Source organism: Salvelinus alpinus, chromosome 9 (genome assembly GCF_045679555.1).
Source record: "Salvelinus alpinus chromosome 9, SLU_Salpinus.1, whole genome shotgun sequence".
Taxonomy (NCBI): Eukaryota; Metazoa; Chordata; class Actinopteri; order Salmoniformes; family Salmonidae; genus Salvelinus; species Salvelinus alpinus.
In genome coordinates, this window is record NC_092094.1 from 7,263,767 (window position 1) to 7,281,481 (window position 17,715).

Consider the following 17,715-nt stretch of genomic DNA (forward strand, 5'->3'; position numbering starts at 1 on the left):
TGAGTATTGTGGGGTTTTATAAAGGTTTTTTGACATGCTTAACTAACTATAAGCTAGTAGGGCTTCTTATGCATTAAAGTTTGAATTGCTGAACCTGCATTTTCCATTGTTCTCACTTTTACCAGTGCTCAGGACCTAACCATGAATATCAGCCTGAAATGTGTGTGTGTTAAAAGGAGAGAAGCAACAAATGTATCAGTAGTGTGAAGCTGTACTGTGTGGCCGAGACTGTGCTAATCTTAGAGAGACACAGGAGGGGGGTGAATCAGGAGACTGCTGACCAGACAATAACAGATAAACTATACACACGAAAAACATATGTGAGGTTCTGAGTCATGCACTATAACCCAATACTATAACAAACATGATTGAATATTAGCAACTGTATTATATGTGATTGAATACTATAACAAACATGATTGAATATTAGCAACTGTATGATATGTGATTGAATACTACAACAAACGTGATTGAATATTAGCTAACTGTTGGTCTGGGCGCCTGGGTGTCTGTGTGTGTGTGCCGAAAGTAACAGTTAGCTCAGATAAGAAGCTGGGAAGCTGTAGTTAGCCTTGAGCGAGAACAGTGGACATTGTATAATAGGTGTGAATAGCTCAGACAATATTACAGAGCTGTCTGACCTCAGTCTCTGGGGTGAAGGAGCGTAATCTACACAGCGACGGGACATCACATGCGCTAAGGGGCTAGGACTAGCTTAAGCGCCAACACCAACGATAGGCTGGGTGAGTCTAAACCACGCCCAGTCTCTACTCTGACAGGCCGGCTCGGAAGTGGGAACTATCTCTGTCATGAGTATTTATTATAATGTCTTTGTCAGTAACAAGTGTCTTCTCTGTTTCCACCCTGCGGGGTGGTGCAGTGGACCCGTATATACGAAAAATGCATTTGCCATTTATTAACTTTTGAATTAAACAATTATTTTAATCAAGTTCAAGTGTCCTATTGTTCCTATCTCAGTTGAACTTACGCAACCCTAACAATATGTACTATGTTAGTTGTTGTTGGTAGCAGCTTTGGTATGTCCTGTGTTTGTTGCTTTGTCAGAGCTTCTTTAATGGCCTGAGTTTTCTCAGTTTTGTTGTGAAGTGGATTGTTTAATATTCTGTTTCATTTGTTCCCAGGGGGGAAGGGGAAGGCACCTAGGGAGTGCTTAGGCAAGAGGCCCGCGGGCATACATATACCTGTAGTATATTCAATGTCTAGGCACACTAGGTAAGACCTGGGCGGACCACCCCCTGTATTTTGGTTAGGGCACCAGGTGGTGCTAAGTTAAGTAAGTAGTGGGTAGGCAAGTTAGATAGGAGAGGGGGAGCTTTGATATTTACTTTCTTTGCTTTGGTTCCGTCCAGCCCCTTTTCCCCATATTACCGTGTAAAGGAAATAAATCCTAGTAAGCGGTCAATTCAGCCTTTTGCCGTCCTTTCTCGCACCTACAGTCCCATACCTCTTTCACTTCACGGGGAGTTGAGTTGTAGCAGGGAGTTGTGTTCCCTCTTCACAGAGGCGTGCGTAACAGTCATGGTTTAAGTTAAGGTCAGTCGTGGTTTTCTGTAGACACACCTCGGCCACACTTTCATGTATTCCATCTCCACCCCGAGCCAATTGTGGTTGAATAGCATGCTATTCTCATGCTTAAGTTCAAGGTCAGAAAGGAATAACGTTACAATGTATTTACGCTTAACTCAGGTCGGAATCGGGGCCTTGATGCATATCCATCAGGATAAGAAAACCGTACACTTGCATGTCTCTCACATGTCAATCCAGTTCTGCAGTTTCTCTAACTAGACAGCAGGGGGTGCCAAGGGCCCAAAACAGAGCCAATACTGGACAATGTTTATTTGACACAATCTATGGCCAGGATTCAAACCGATCGCACTTTGGTGGCAAATACGCAGAGTTTACCGTGAAATTTGTCTCCGCAAAAGTGCGAACATTGCCTTTTAAAAGCTGCATTGTTGACAAAGAGTGATGGGATTGAATCCCGGCCTATAACAGAGGGACCACCAAATCAATGAGATAAAAACACATCACACAACATTTGTTCTAATGTGAAAACCTTTATTAATCATATTCATATATTCTTCTTTATTTACTTTATTTATTTCATTGCAGTTACCCTTCTCTTCCTTATAGTTTCTTAATGTTTGGTATCTGTTTTGATATTTATTTGGTGGTACATAGACAGCGGAGACTGGGACAGGCCTTTCTCCAGTATTAACACTAAAGCTCACCACACCTCCTACTCTTCCTCCTCCTCATCTTCCTCTTCTTCCTCCTCCGAACTCATGATGGAGGTAAAGGACTAGAATAACCTCATCAGGCCTTATCAATCAATCACCCAATCAATTCATCAATCAATAGATTATTATATATGACCCTCTACACACTTAGTATGCTGTATGTCCCCATAATGAGAGAGAGAGAGAGAGAGAGAGAGATATGTACTGTATGTCCAGAAGACTCAGTATGAGACGAGGCCGGTGTGTTGGTACACTAAAAAGGTGCATTAAACACACACACACACACACACACACACCCCTCAGCCACAAGATACGAAGGAGACATACAATCAATCATTCACTCCCATCACAGTGAAGAAGAATATACCATACCACAAAATTACAAAATATTGAGCCACGAGTTCATGAAGTAATGTGTAAATCGAGCTGAGCATACGGCTTGCAATGGAGTTACAAAATGAATTCCTACATTAGTGCTTCTTTGTGATTTTAGAATATACATGTTTCAACCCCAACTTTGTAAAACTTCTATTTTTTTTCTCTCCAGTGAACATCTATACACAGTAACCGTAGCAACTCACGTTAGACAACAATGCTCTCTGGTAAAGAGGGTTATTGAGGAAGAGGGGGATAATAAAAGGAGATGTTTGGTTTGTAAGAGTTCACCCGTTATGTTAAGACACCCAAATATCACATGAGAAGAGGTGATTTCCTTCTTTTCACAAGTAAAACATAAACATATATTCGGGAAATTACATGGCACACGAATGTACAGTATCTACTGTTGCTTAATGTGTTAGCATTAGGGATTTATTACAAGGTCAATGTCTAAGGATGCTATGTATTCAGTGCATTCAGGAAAGTATTCAGACCCCTTGACTTTTTCCACATTTTGTTACGTTACAGCCTTATTTTGAAATTGATTAAATCATTTTTTGTCCCTCATAAATCTACAATGCCCCAAAATAAATCTACAATGCCCCATAATGACAAAGCCAAAACAGGCTGTTGGAAAATTTTGCAAATTTATAAAAAATACAAAACTGAAATATCACATTTACATAAGTATTCAGACCCTTTCCTCTGTACTTTGTTGAAGCACCTTTGGCAGCGATTACAGCCTTGAGTCTTCTTGGGTATGACGCTACAAGCTTGGCACACCTGTATTTGGGGAGTTTCTCCCATTCTTCTCTACAGATCCTCTCAAGGTCTGTCAGGATGGATGGGGAGTGTTGCTGCACAGCTATTTTCAGGTCTCTCCAGAGATGTTCGATTGGGTTCATGTCTGGGCTCTGGCTGGGCCACTCAAGGACATACCAAACTTTTTCCATTTAAGAATGATGGAGGCCACTGTGTTCTTGGGGACTTTCAATGCTGCAGAAATGTTTTGGTACCGTTCCCCAGATCTGTGCCTCGACACAATCTTGTCTCGGAGCTCTACGGACAATTCCTTCGACCTCATGGCTTGGTTTTTGCTCTGACATGCACTGTCAACTGTGGGACCATATATAGACAGGTGTGTGCCTTTCCAAATCATGTCCAATCAATTGAATATACCACAGGTGGACTCCAATCAAGTTGGAGAAACATCTCAAGGATGATCAATGGAAACAGAATGCACCTGAGCTCAATTTCGAGTCTCATTGCAAATGGTTGAATACTTACTGTTTTTGCTTTGTCATTATGGGGTATTGTCTGTTGATTGATGAGGTAAAAAAAACAATTTAATCCATTTTAGCATAAGGCTGTAACGTAACAAAATGTGGGAAGTCAAGGGGTCTGAAAACTTTCCGAATGCACTGTATGTATTCAAATGTGACTGTCTACATGAGTGTGATAGTGTGTGTGTGTGTGTGTGTGTCTGAGTCTGAGTGTGTGTGTGTGTGTTTTTTCTCTCACTACAATATGTGATTACAAGAACAATACTTCAAAAATCTTCTTCATCCATATTCTTGCAGATAATCCATACGTCTTCTGTTGGTCAGTCAAAGTCTCTGTCCCTGTCTTGGTCGATGATCGGCTGTGTGAAGATTGTCTTGTCTCTGCTGGGGTTCCTAGGGGTTCAGTGATAGTGGAATAGTGTGGAGTTAGAGAGACTGTAGGACTGTGAGCAGGGCCAATATCATAGGGATGTACATATCATTGGCAGATCCAGTATAGACTAGAAGGTGAGAACTAGAATACAGTGCATGTGTGAATGAATGGGAGGCATCTGGCTACATAGCTTTTCTCTCTCCTGTCTGTTTCGCTCACTCATTGTCCACCTCTCTCTCTCTCTTTTACTCTCATCTCCTCTCCATCTCTCTCTTCTCTCTCTCACAGCCATGGTGTGCCAGTGTCGTCCTCTTCTGGGGGATGATGGGTAAAACTCTGGAGCGTGATGATGAAAGTTACACACACACACACACTAGGAAACGCAGACACCTGAGAGAGAGAGAGAAATAGAGATTGGATAAAAAGAGATAGAGACAGAGACATGAGAGAGAAAGATAGAAAGAGAGAGAGAGGGTGACAGAGAGAGTGAGACAGACATGAGAGAGAAAGAGAGAGAGAGAAAGAGAGAGACAGGAAAGAGAGAGAGAGAGAGAGACAGAGACAGAGAGAGAGAGAGAGAGAGAGAGAGAGAGAGGGTGGCAGAAAGAGAGAGACAGGAGAGAGAATGAGAGAGAGAGAGGGGGGAAAAGGGGACATGCTAGGGGACATATGCTCTGACGATGAAAATGTTCGACCCATTTCCTCTGCATTACCATAATAGCACAGTGAGGACACATACTACATTTCTAGGCCAATCCTGATATGACATGAAATAGGACATGACCATTTTACACATACTGAAGAGACCCACACTGAATAATTCATATCACAGACACGTTTCAGGCACAAGAGTTTTGTTTGAATCGGCCTGTTTTGTCAAGGAAGGCGGTTTGACTGTATTTCTCATCACTCACCTTTGTTTTAGGCATTCCCAGCTTCTATGTGAGAAGGAGAGAGGGAGGGGGGAGATGGGGACGGAGAGAGAGGGAGGGGGAGATGGGGGTGGGTAGAGAGAGGGAGAGGGGAGATGGGGGTGGGTAGAGAGAGGGTGGGGGAGATGGGGGTGTGCAGAGAGAGGGGGTGGGGTGATGGGGTGGGCAGAGAGAGGGAGGGGGAGATGGGGGTGGGCAGAGAGAGGGGGTGGGGAGATGGGGGTGGGCAGAGAGATGGGGGTGGGCAGAGAGAGGGAGGGGGAGATGGGGGTGGGCAGAGAGAGAGAGGGGGGAGATGGTGGTGGATAGAGAGAGGGAGAGGGGAGATGGGGGTGGGTAGAGAGAGGGTGGGGGAGATGGGGGTGTGCAGAGAGAGGGGGTGGGGAGATGGGGGTGGGCAGAGAGAGGGAGGGGGGAGATGGGGGTGGCCAGAGAGAGGGGGTGGGGAGATGGGGGTGGCCAGAGAGAGAGAGGGGGAGGAGATAGGTTCATAGTTATTAGTTAATATTCCTGGATTTGTGTTGAATCATCAAAGGCACAAAATGTGTAACAACCTATTGTATATTATGGGATTTGACGTTCTATGTGTGTAGTACCAATGACAACCAGCAGGCGTGTAAATCTGGACCACTGCAGTCTTCTGGTATTCATGGCAGTGTGTGTTTGAGAGGTGTATGGTTTTCATTGAGACAGGATAACAGTGAGCTGAGCAATCATCAATTTTTCTCCATCACTCCATTTTTCTCCATCACTCCATTCAAAAGCCCCCTGGCTGCAAGTTACGCATCTGCTGCAACATCAGTCTCTCTCTCTCTCTCTCTCTCTCTCTCTCTCTCTCTCTCTCTCTCTCTCTCTCTCTCTCTCTCTCTCTCTCTCTCTCTCTCTCTCTCTCTCTCTCTCTCTCTCTCCGTTTGTCTGGGGCTCTGTGATAAACTCCCATATCTACTGGGAGAAATTCCACAGTGTGCCATCACAGCAGTAAGATTTGTGACCTGTTGCCACAAGAAAAGGGCAACCAGTGAAGAACAAACACCATTGTAAATACAACCCATATTTATGCTTACTTATTTTAACTTGTGTGCTTTAACCATTTGTACATTGTTACAACACTGTATATATATAATATAACATTTGTAATGTCTTTATTGTTTTGAAACTTCTGTATGTGTAATGTTTACTGTTAATTTGTATTGTTTATTTCACTTTTGTATAATATCTACCTCACTTGCTTTGGCAATGTTAACACATGTTTCCCATGCCAATAAAGCCCCTTGAATTGACAGACAGACAGACAGACAGACAGACAGACAGACAGACAGACAGACAGACAGACAGACAGACAGACAGACAGACAGACAGACAGACAGAGAGAGTGAGCGTGAGAGACAGAGAGAGAGTGAGCGAGAGAGAGAGCGAGAGTGAGAGAGCGAGAGCGAGAGAAAGAGACAGACAGAGAGAAAGAGATATATAGGGTAGAGCAATGGTGTATACAGGTCCTAATGTGTCCTAATGGAATGCTCTCCAGTCTCACCCTTGCTCTCGGCCAGTAGTTCCTCGGTCATGAGTCCGTCCTGCCTGTTGCCCAGTACAAAAGCCAGGAATGAGAGCATGAGGGCATTCAGAACCCCCATGATAGCCAGGATGTAAGCCCAGCGCATGGAACACGCTCCCAGGCTGTACTTGTCCGTCTGCTCCCCACACATCCTCCGCACCTCGTCACTGTCCCAGCCGTCAGGGTAGATTATACAGCCCATCACCAGACATACACCTGGAGGGAGAGGAGGAAGAGTAGGGGTAGAGAGGGAAAGTAGTGGGATAAGGAGGGTATTGGAAAAGAATAGAGAGAGAGAAAGATGTTATTTCTAACTTTCAAGCTTTTTCTTCCATCACCTCCTATAGTATTCTATAGTCTCCTAAAGTCTCCTATAGTCTCCTAAAGTCTTCCATCACCTCCTATTGTCTTCTATAGTCTTCCATCACCTCCTATAGTCTTCTATAGTCTCCTAAAGTCTCCTAAAGTCTCCTATAGTCTTCCATCACCTCCTATAGTCTTCCATCACCTCCTATAGTCTTCTATAGTCTTCCATCACCTCCTATAGTCTTCCATCACCTCCTATAGTCTTCTATAGTCTTCCATCACCTCCTATAGTCTTCCATCACCTCCTATAGTCTTCCATCACCTCCTATAGTCTTCCATCACCTCCTATAGTCTTCCATCACCTCCTATAGTCTTCCATCACCTCCTATAGTCTCCTATAGTCTTCTATAGTTTCCCATCACCTCCTATAGTCTTCTACAGTCTTCCATCCCCTCCTATAGTCTCCTATAGTCTTCCATCCCTTCCTATATTATTCCATCACCTCCTATAGTCTCCTATAGTCTCCTATAGTCTTCCATCCCCTCCTATAGTCTTCCATCACCTCCTATAGTCTTCCATCCCCTCCTATAGTCTTCCATCACCTCCTATAGTCTTCCATCCCCTCCTATATTATTCCATCACCTCCTATAGTCTCTTATAGTCTCCTATAGTCTTCCATCCCCTCCTGTAGTCTTCCATCACCTCCTATAGTCTTCCATCACCTCCTATAGTCTTCTATAGTTTCCCATCACCTCCTGTAGTCTTCTACAGTCTTCCATCACCTCCTATAGTCTCCTATAGTCTTCCATCCCTTCCTATATTATTCCATCACCTCCTATAGTCTCCTATAGTCTTCCATCCCCTCCTATATTATTCCATCACCTCCTATAGTCTCCTATATCCCCTTCTATAGTCTTCCATCACCTCCTATAGTCTCCTATAGTCTTCCATCACCTCCTATGGTCTTCTATAGTCTTCCATCACCTCCTATAGTCTTCCATCACCTCCTATGGTCTCTATAGTCTTCCATCAGCTCCTATGGTCTTCTATAGTCTCCCCTCACCTCCTATAGTCTTCTATAGTCTTCCATCACCTCCTATGGTCTCTTATAGTCTTCCATCACCTCCTATAGTCTTCTAAAGTCTTCCATCACCTCCTATAGTCTTCTATAGTCTTCCATCACCTCCTATAGTCTCCTATAGTCTTCTATAGTCTTCCATCACCTCCTATATTATTCCATCACCTCCTATAGTCTCCTATACTCTTCCATCCCCTCCTATAGTCTTTCATCACCTCCTATAGTCTCCTATAGTCTTCCATCACCTCATATGGTCTTCTATAGTCTTCATCACCTCCTATAGTCTTCCATCACCTCCTATGGTCTTCTATAGTCTTCCATCACCTCCTATGGTCTTCTATAGTCTCCCCTCACCTCCTATAGTCTTCTATAGTCTTCCATCACCTCCTATGGTCTCTTATAGTCTTCCATCACCTCCTATTGTCTTCTAAAGTCTTCCATCACCTCCTATAGTCTTCTATAGTCTTCCATCACCTCCTATATTCTCCTATATCTCCTATACTCTTCCATCACCTCCCATAGTCTCCTATAGTCTTCTATAGTCTCCCCTCACCTCCTATAGTCTTCTATAGTCTTCCATCACCTCCTATGGTCTCCTATAGTCTTTCATCACCTCCTATATCTCCTATACTCTTCCATCACCTCCTATAGTCTTCTATATGCTTCCATCACCTCCTATAGTCTTCTATATGCTTCCATCACCTCCTATAGACTTCTCTTCCATCACCTCCTATAGTCTAATATAGTCTTCTAATGTTATAGTCTTCTATTGTCTGCTATAGTCTTCTATAGTCCTCCATCACCTCCTATAGTCTTCTAGAGTCTTCCATCACCTCCTATAGTCTTTCTCTTCCATCACCTCCTATAGTCTTCTATAGTCTTCCATCACCTCCTATAGTCTTCTATAGTCTTCCATCACCTCCTATAGTCTTCTATCTATAGTCTTCCATCACCTCCTATAGTCTTCTATAGTCTTCCATCACCTCCTATAGTCTTCCATCACCTCCTATAGTCTTCTATAGTCTTCCATCACCTCCTATAGTCTAATATAGTCTTCTAATGTTATAGTCTTCTATTGTCTGCTATAGTCTCCTATAGTCCTCCATCACCTCCTATAGTCTTCTATATGCTTCCATCACCTCCTATAGTCTTCTCTTCCATCACCTCCTATAGTCTTCTATAGTCTTCCATCACCTCCTATAGTCTTCTATAGTCTTCTATCACCTCCTATTGTCTTCTATATGCTTCCATTACCTCCTATAGTCTTCCATCACCTCCTATAGTCTTCTATATGCTTCCATCACCTCCTATAGTCTTCCATCACCTCCTATAGTCTTCTATATGCTTCCATCACCTCCTATAGTCTTCCATCACCTCCTATAGTCTTCTATATGCTTCCATCACCTCCTATAGTCTTCTATATGCTTCCATCACCTCCTATAGTCTTCCATCACCTCCTATAGTCTTCTATATGCTTCCATCACCTCCTATAGTCTTCTATATGCTTCCATCACCTCCTATAGTCTTCTATATGCTTCCATCACCTCCTATAGTCTTCCATCCCCTCCTATTGTCTTCTATATGCTTCCATCCCCTTCTATAGTCTTCCATCACCTCCTATGGTCTCCTATAGTCTTTCATCACCTCCTATATCTCCTATACTCTTCCATCACCTCCTATAGTCTTCTATATGCTTCCATCACCTCCTATAGTCTTCTATATGCTTCCATCACCTCCTATAGACTTCTCTTCCATCACCTCCTATAGTCTAATATAGTCTTCTAATGTTATAGTCTTCTATTGTCTGCTATAGTCTTCTATAGTCCTCCATCACCTCCTATAGTCTTCTATATGCTTCCATCACCTCCTATAGTCTTCTCTTCCATCACCTCCTATAGTCTTCTATAGTCTTCCATCACCTCCTATAGTCTTCTATAGTCTTCCATCACCTCCTATAGTCTTCTATAGTCTTCTATAGTCCTCCATCACCTCTTATAGTCTTCTATAGTCTTCCATCACCTCCTATAGTCTTCTATAGTCTTCCATCACCTCCTATAGTCTTCTATAGTCTTCCATCACCTCCTATAGTCTAATATAGTCTTCTAATGTTATAGTCTTCTATTGTCTGCTATAGTCTCCTATAGTCCTCCATCACCTCCTATAGTCTTCTATATGCTTCCATCACCTCCTATAGTCTTCTCTTCCATCACCTCCTATAGTCTTCTATAGTCTTCCATCACCTCCTATAGTCTTCTATAGTCTTCTATCACCTCCTATTGTCTTCTATATGCTTCCATTACCTCCTATAGTCTTCCATCACCTCCTATAGTCTTCTATATGCTTCCATCACCTCCTATAGTCTTCCATCACCTCCTATAGTCTTCTATATGCTTCCATCACCTCCTATAGTCTTCCATCACCTCCTATAGTCTTCTATATGCTTCCATCACCTCCTATAGTCTTCTATATGCTTCCATCACCTCCTATAGTCTTCCATCACCTCCTATAGTCTTCTATATGCTTCCATCACCTCCTATAGTCTTCTATATGCTTCCATCACCTCCTATAGTCTTCTATATGCTTCCATCACCTCCTATAGTCTTCCATCCCCTCCTATTGTCTTCTATATGCTTCCATCCCCTCCTATAGTCTTCCATCACCTCCTATAGTCTTCTAAAGTCTTCCATCACCTCCTATAGTCTCCTATAGTCTTCTATAGTCTTCCATCACCTCCTATATTATTCCATCACCTCCTATAGTCTCCTATAGTCTCCTATAGTCTTCCATCCCCTCCTATAGTCTTTCATCACCTCCTATAGTCTCCTATAGTCTTCCATCACCTCCTATGGTCTTCTATAGTCTTCCATCACCTCCTATAGTCTTCCATCACCTCCTATGGTCTTCTATAGTCTTCCATCACCTCCTATGGTCTTCTATAGTCTTCCATCACCTCCTATGGTCTCTTATAGTCTTCCATCACCTCCTATAGTCTTCTAAAGTCTTCCATCACCTCCTATAGTCTTCTATAGTCTTCCATCACCTCCTATAGTCTCCTATAGTCTTCTATAGTCTTCCATCCCCTCCTATATTATTCCATCACCTCCTATAGTCTCCTATAGTCTTCTATAGTCTTCCATCACCTCCCATAGTCTCCTATAGTCTTCTATAGTCTCCCCTCACCTCCTATAGTCTTCTATAGTCTTCCATCACCTCCTATGGTCTTCCATCACCTCCTATGGTCTCCTATAGTCTTTCATCACCTCCTATATCTCCTATACTCTTCCATCACCTCCTATAGTCTTCTATAGTCTTCCATCACCTCTTATAGTCTTCTATATTCTCCCATCACCTCCTATATTCTTCCATCACCTCCTATCGTCTTCCATCACCTCCTATAGTCTTCCATCACCTCCTATAGTCTTCTATAGTCTTCCAGCACCTCCTATAGTCTTCCATCACCTCCTATAGTCTCCTATAGTCTTCTATGGTATTTCATCCCCTCCTATAGTCTCCTATAGTCTTCTATAGTCTTCCATCACCTACTATAGTCTCCTATAGTCTTCCATCACCTCCTATGGTCTTCCATCACCTCCTATAGTCTCCTATAGTCTTCCATCACCTCCTATAGTCTTCTATATGCTTCCATCATCTCCTATAGTCTTCCATCACCTCCTATAGTCTTCTATATGCTTTCATCACCTCCTATAGTCTTCCATCACCTCCTATAGTCTTCTATATGCTTTCATCACCTACTATAGTCTTCCATCACCTCCTATAGTCTTCTATATGCTTCCATCACCTCCTATAGTCTTCCATCACCTCCTATAGTCTTCTATATGCTTCCATCACCTCCTATAGTCTTCCATCACCTCCTATAGTATTCTATATGCCTCCATCACCTCCTATAGTCTTCTATATGCTTCGATCACCTCCTATAGTCTTCTATATGCTTCCATCACCTCCTATAGTCTTCCATCACCTCTTATAGTCTTCTATAGTCTTCCATCACCTCCTATAGTCTGCTATATGCTTCCATCACCTCCTATAGTATTCTATATGCTTCCATCACCTCCTATAGTCTTCCATCACCTCCTATAGTACTCTATATGCCTCCATCACCTCCTATAGTCTTCTATATGCTTCCATCACCTCTTATAGTCTTCTATAGTCTTCCATCACCTCCTATAGTCTTCTATATGCTTCCATCACCTCCTATAGTCTTCTATAGTCTTCCATCACCTCCTATAGTCTTCTATAGTCCTCCATCACCTCCTATAGTCTATTATATGCTTCCATCACCTCCTATAGTCTTCCATCACCTCCTATGGTCTTCTATAGGCTTCCATCACCTCCTATAGTCTTCTATAGTCTTCCATCACCTCCTATAGTCTTACATCACCTCCTATAGTCTTCTATAGTCTTCCATCACCTCCTATAGTCTTCTATAGTCCTCCATCACCTCCTATAGTCTTCTATATGCTTCCATCACCTCCTATAGTCTTCTCTTCCATCACCTCCTATAGTCTTCTATAGTCTTCCACCACCTCATATAGTCTTCTATAGTCTTCCATCACCTCCTATAGTCTTCTATATGCTTCCATCACCTCCTATAGTCTTCTATATGCTTCCATCACCTCCTATAGTCTTCTCTTCCATCACCTCCTATAGTCTAATATAGTCTTCTAATGTTATAGTCTTCTATTGTCTGCTATAGTCTCCTATAGTCCTCCATCACCTCCTATAGTCTTCTATATGCTTCCATCACCTCCTATAGTCTTCTCTTCCATCACCTCCTATAGTCTTCTATAGTCTTCCATCACCTCCTATAGTCTTCTATAGTCTTCCATCACCTCCTATAGTCTTCTATAGTCTTCTATAGTCCTCCATCACCTCCTATAGTCTTCTATAGTCTTCCATCACCTCCTATAGTCTTCTCTTCCATCACCTCCTATAGTCTAATATAGTCTTCTAATGTTATAGTCTTCTATTGTCTGCTATAGTCTCCTATAGTCCTCCATCACCTCCTATAGTCTTCTATATGCTTCCATCACCTCCTGTAGTCTTCTCTTCCATCACCTCCTATAGTCTTCTATAGTCTTCCACCACCTCATATAGTCTTCTATAGTCTTCCATCACCTCCTATAGTCTTCTATATGCTTCCATCACCTCCTATAGTCTTCTATATGCTTCCATCACCTCCTATAGTCTTCTCTTCCATCACCTCCTATAGTCTAATATAGTCTTCTAATGTTATAGTCTTCTATTGTCTGCTATAGTCTCCTATAGTCCTCCATCACCTCCTATAGTCTTCTATATGCTTCCATCACCTCCTATAGTCTTCTCTTCCATCACCTCCTATAGTCTTCTATAGTCTTCCATCACCTCCTATAGTCTTCTATAGTCTTCCATCACCTCCTATAGTCTTCTATAGTCTTCTATAGTCCTCCATCACCTCCTATAGTCTTCTATAGTCTTCCATCACCTCCTATAGTCTTCTATAGTCTTCCATCACCTCCTATAGTCTTCTATAGTCTTCCATCACCTCCTATAGTCTAATATAGTCTTCTAATGTTATAGTCTTCTATTGTCTGCTATAGTCTCCTATAGTCCTCCATCACCTCCTATAGTCTTCTATATGCTTCCATCACCTCCTATAGTCTTCTATATGCTTCCATCACCTCCTATAGTCTCCTATAGTCCTCCATCACCTCCTATAGTCTTCTATATGCTTCCATCACCTCCTATAGTCTCCTATAGTCCTCCATCACCTCCTATAGTCTTCTATATGCTTCCATCACCTCCTATAGTCTTCTCTTCCATCACCTCCTATAGTCTTCTATAGACTTCCATCACCTCCTATAGTCTCCTATAGTCCTCCATCACCTCCTATAGTCTTCTATATGCTTCCATCACCTCCTATAGTATTCTCTTCCATCACCTCCTATAGTCTTCTATAGTCTTCCATCACCTCCTATAGTCTTCTATAGTCTTCTATCACCTCCTATTGTCTTCTATATGCTTCCATTACCTCCTATAGTCTTCCATCACCTCATATAGTCTTCTATATGCTTCCATCACCTCCTATAGTCTTCCATCACCTCCTATAGTCTTCTATATGCTTCCATCACCTCCTACAGTCTTCCATCACCTCCTATAGTCTTCTATATGCTTCCATCACCTCCTATAGTCTTCTATATGCTTCCATCACCTCCTATAGTCTTCCATCACCTCCTATGGTCTTCTATAGGCTTCCATCACCTCCTATAGTCTTCCATCACCTCCTATAGTCTTACATCACCTCCTATAGTCTTCTATAGTCTTCCATCACCTCCTATAGTCTTCTATAGTCCTCCATCACCTCCTATAGTCTTCTATATGCTTCCATCACCTCCTATAGTCTTCTCTTCCATCACCTCCTATAGTCTTCTATAGTCTTCCATCACCTCCTATAGTCTTCTATAGTCTTCCATCACCTCCTATAGTCTTCTATAGTCTTCTATAGTCCTCCATCACCTCTTATAGTCTTCTATAGTCTTCCATCACCTCCTATAGTCTTCCATCACCTCCTATAGTCTTCTATAGTCTTCCATCACCTCCTATAGTCTAATATAGTCTTCTAATGTTATAGTCTTCTATTGTCTGCTATAGTCTCCTATAGTCCTCCATCACCTCCTATAGTCTTCTATATGCTTCCATCACCTCCTATAGTCTTCTCTTCCATCACCTCCTATAGTCTTCTATAGTCTTCCATCACCTCCTATAGTCTTCTATAGTCTTCTATCACCTCCTATTGTCTTCTATATGCTTCCATTACCTCCTATAGTCTTCCATCACCTCCTATAGTCTTCTATATGCTTCCATCACCTCCTATAGTCTTCCATCACCTCCTATAGTCTTCTATATGCTTCCATCACCTCCTATAGTCTTCCATCACCTCCTATAGTCTTCTATATGCTTCCATCACCTCCTATAGTCTTCTATATGCTTCCATCACCTCCTATAGTCTTCCATCACCTCCTATAGTCTTCTATATGCTTCCATCACCTCCTATAGTCTTCTATATGCTTCCATCACCTCCTATAGTCTTCTATATGCTTCCATCACCTCCTATAGTCTTCCATCCCCTCCTATTGTCTTCTATATGCTTCCATCCCCTTCTATAGTCTTCCATCACCTCCTATGGTCTCCTATAGTCTTTCATCACCTCCTATATCTCCTATACTCTTCCATCACCTCCTATAGTCTTCTATATGCTTCCATCACCTCCTATAGTCTTCTATATGCTTCCATCACCTCCTATAGACTTCTCTTCCATCACCTCCTATAGTCTAATATAGTCTTCTAATGTTATAGTCTTCTATTGTCTGCTATAGTCTTCTATAGTCCTCCATCACCTCCTATAGTCTTCTATATGCTTCCATCACCTCCTATAGTCTTCTCTTCCATCACCTCCTATAGTCTTCTATAGTCTTCCATCACCTCCTATAGTCTTCTATAGTCTTCCATCACCTCCTATAGTCTTCTATAGTCTTCTATAGTCCTCCATCACCTCTTATAGTCTTCTATAGTCTTCCATCACCTCCTATAGTCTTCTATAGTCTTCCATCACCTCCTATAGTCTTCTATAGTCTTCCATCACCTCCTATAGTCTAATATAGTCTTCTAATGTTATAGTCTTCTATTGTCTGCTATAGTCTCCTATAGTCCTCCATCACCTCCTATAGTCTTCTATATGCTTCCATCACCTCCTATAGTCTTCTCTTCCATCACCTCCTATAGTCTTCTATAGTCTTCCATCACCTCCTATAGTCTTCTATAGTCTTCTATCACCTCCTATTGTCTTCTATATGCTTCCATTACCTCCTATAGTCTTCCATCACCTCCTATAGTCTTCTATATGCTTCCATCACCTCCTATAGTCTTCCATCACCTCCTATAGTCTTCTATATGCTTCCATCACCTCCTATAGTCTTCCATCACCTCCTATAGTCTTCTATATGCTTCCATCACCTCCTATAGTCTTCTATATGCTTCCATCACCTCCTATAGTCTTCCATCACCTCCTATAGTCTTCTATATGCTTCCATCACCTCCTATAGTCTTCTATATGCTTCCATCACCTCCTATAGTCTTCTATATGCTTCCATCACCTCCTATAGTCTTCCATCCCCTCCTATTGTCTTCTATATGCTTCCATCCCCTCCTATAGTCTTCCATCACCTCCTATAGTCTTCTAAAGTCTTCCATCACCTCCTATAGTCTCCTATAGTCTTCTATAGTCTTCCATCACCTCCTATATTATTCCATCACCTCCTATAGTCTCCTATAGTCTCCTATAGTCTTCCATCCCCTCCTATAGTCTTTCATCACCTCCTATAGTCTCCTATAGTCTTCCATCACCTCCTATGGTCTTCTATAGTCTTCCATCACCTCCTATAGTCTTCCATCACCTCCTATGGTCTTCTATAGTCTTCCATCACCTCCTATGGTCTTCTATAGTCTTCCATCACCTCCTATGGTCTCTTATAGTCTTCCATCACCTCCTATAGTCTTCTAAAGTCTTCCATCACCTCCTATAGTCTTCTATAGTCTTCCATCACCTCCTATAGTCTCCTATAGTCTTCTATAGTCTTCCATCCCCTCCTATATTATTCCATCACCTCCTATAGTCTCCTATAGTCTTCTATAGTCTTCCATCACCTCCCATAGTCTCCTATAGTCTTCTATAGTCTCCCCTCACCTCCTATAGTCTTCTATAGTCTTCCATCACCTCCTATGGTCTTCCATCACCTCCTATGGTCTCCTATAGTCTTTCATCACCTCCTATATCTCCTATACTCTTCCATCACCTCCTATAGTCTTCTATAGTCTTCCATCACCTCTTATAGTCTTCTATATTCTCCCATCACCTCCTATATTCTTCCATCACCTCCTATCGTCTTCCATCACCTCCTATAGTCTTCCATCACCTCCTATAGTCTTCTATAGTCTTCCAGCACCTCCTATAGTCTTCCATCACCTCCTATAGTCTCCTATAGTCTTCTATGGTATTTCATCCCCTCCTATAGTCTCCTATAGTCTTCTATAGTCTTCCATCACCTACTATAGTCTCCTATAGTCTTCCATCACCTCCTATGGTCTTCCATCACCTCCTATAGTCTCCTATAGTCTTCCATCACCTCCTATAGTCTTCTATATGCTTCCATCATCTCCTATAGTCTTCCATCACCTCCTATAGTCTTCTATATGCTTTCATCACCTCCTATAGTCTTCCATCACCTCCTATAGTCTTCTATATGCTTTCATCACCTACTATAGTCTTCCATCACCTCCTATAGTCTTCTATATGCTTCCATCACCTCCTATAGTCTTCCATCACCTCCTATAGTCTTCTATATGCTTCCATCACCTCCTATAGTCTTCCATCACCTCCTATAGTATTCTATATGCCTCCATCACCTCCTATAGTCTTCTATATGCTTCGATCACCTCCTATAGTCTTCTATATGCTTCCATCACCTCCTATAGTCTTCCATCACCTCTTATAGTCTT

At 42.2% G+C, this 17,715-nt stretch overlaps 1 protein-coding gene across 5 annotated transcripts in view; it reads right to left on the bottom strand.

Moving 5' to 3' along the window:
• Positions 1-2,058: 2,058 nt before the first annotated feature.
• Positions 2,059-17,715, bottom strand: part of LOC139584248 (LHFPL tetraspan subfamily member 3 protein-like) — a 100,263-nt gene continuing 84,606 nt past the window's right edge. For 2 of the 5 annotated variants that reach the window (XM_071415864.1, XM_071415863.1), the window contains 3 exons: positions 6,759-6,995; positions 5,210-5,233; positions 2,059-4,685 (listed from right to left, as the gene is read on the bottom strand). In XM_071415864.1, the coding sequence (XP_071271965.1) occupies positions 5,217-5,233; positions 6,759-6,995 (254 nt within the window). In that variant the 3' untranslated portion in view covers positions 2,059-4,685; positions 5,210-5,216. The remainder of the gene's footprint in view (positions 4,686-5,209; positions 5,234-6,758; positions 6,996-17,715) is intronic. The other 3 variants (XM_071415865.1, XM_071415868.1, XM_071415866.1) reach the window with 3 other exon arrangements.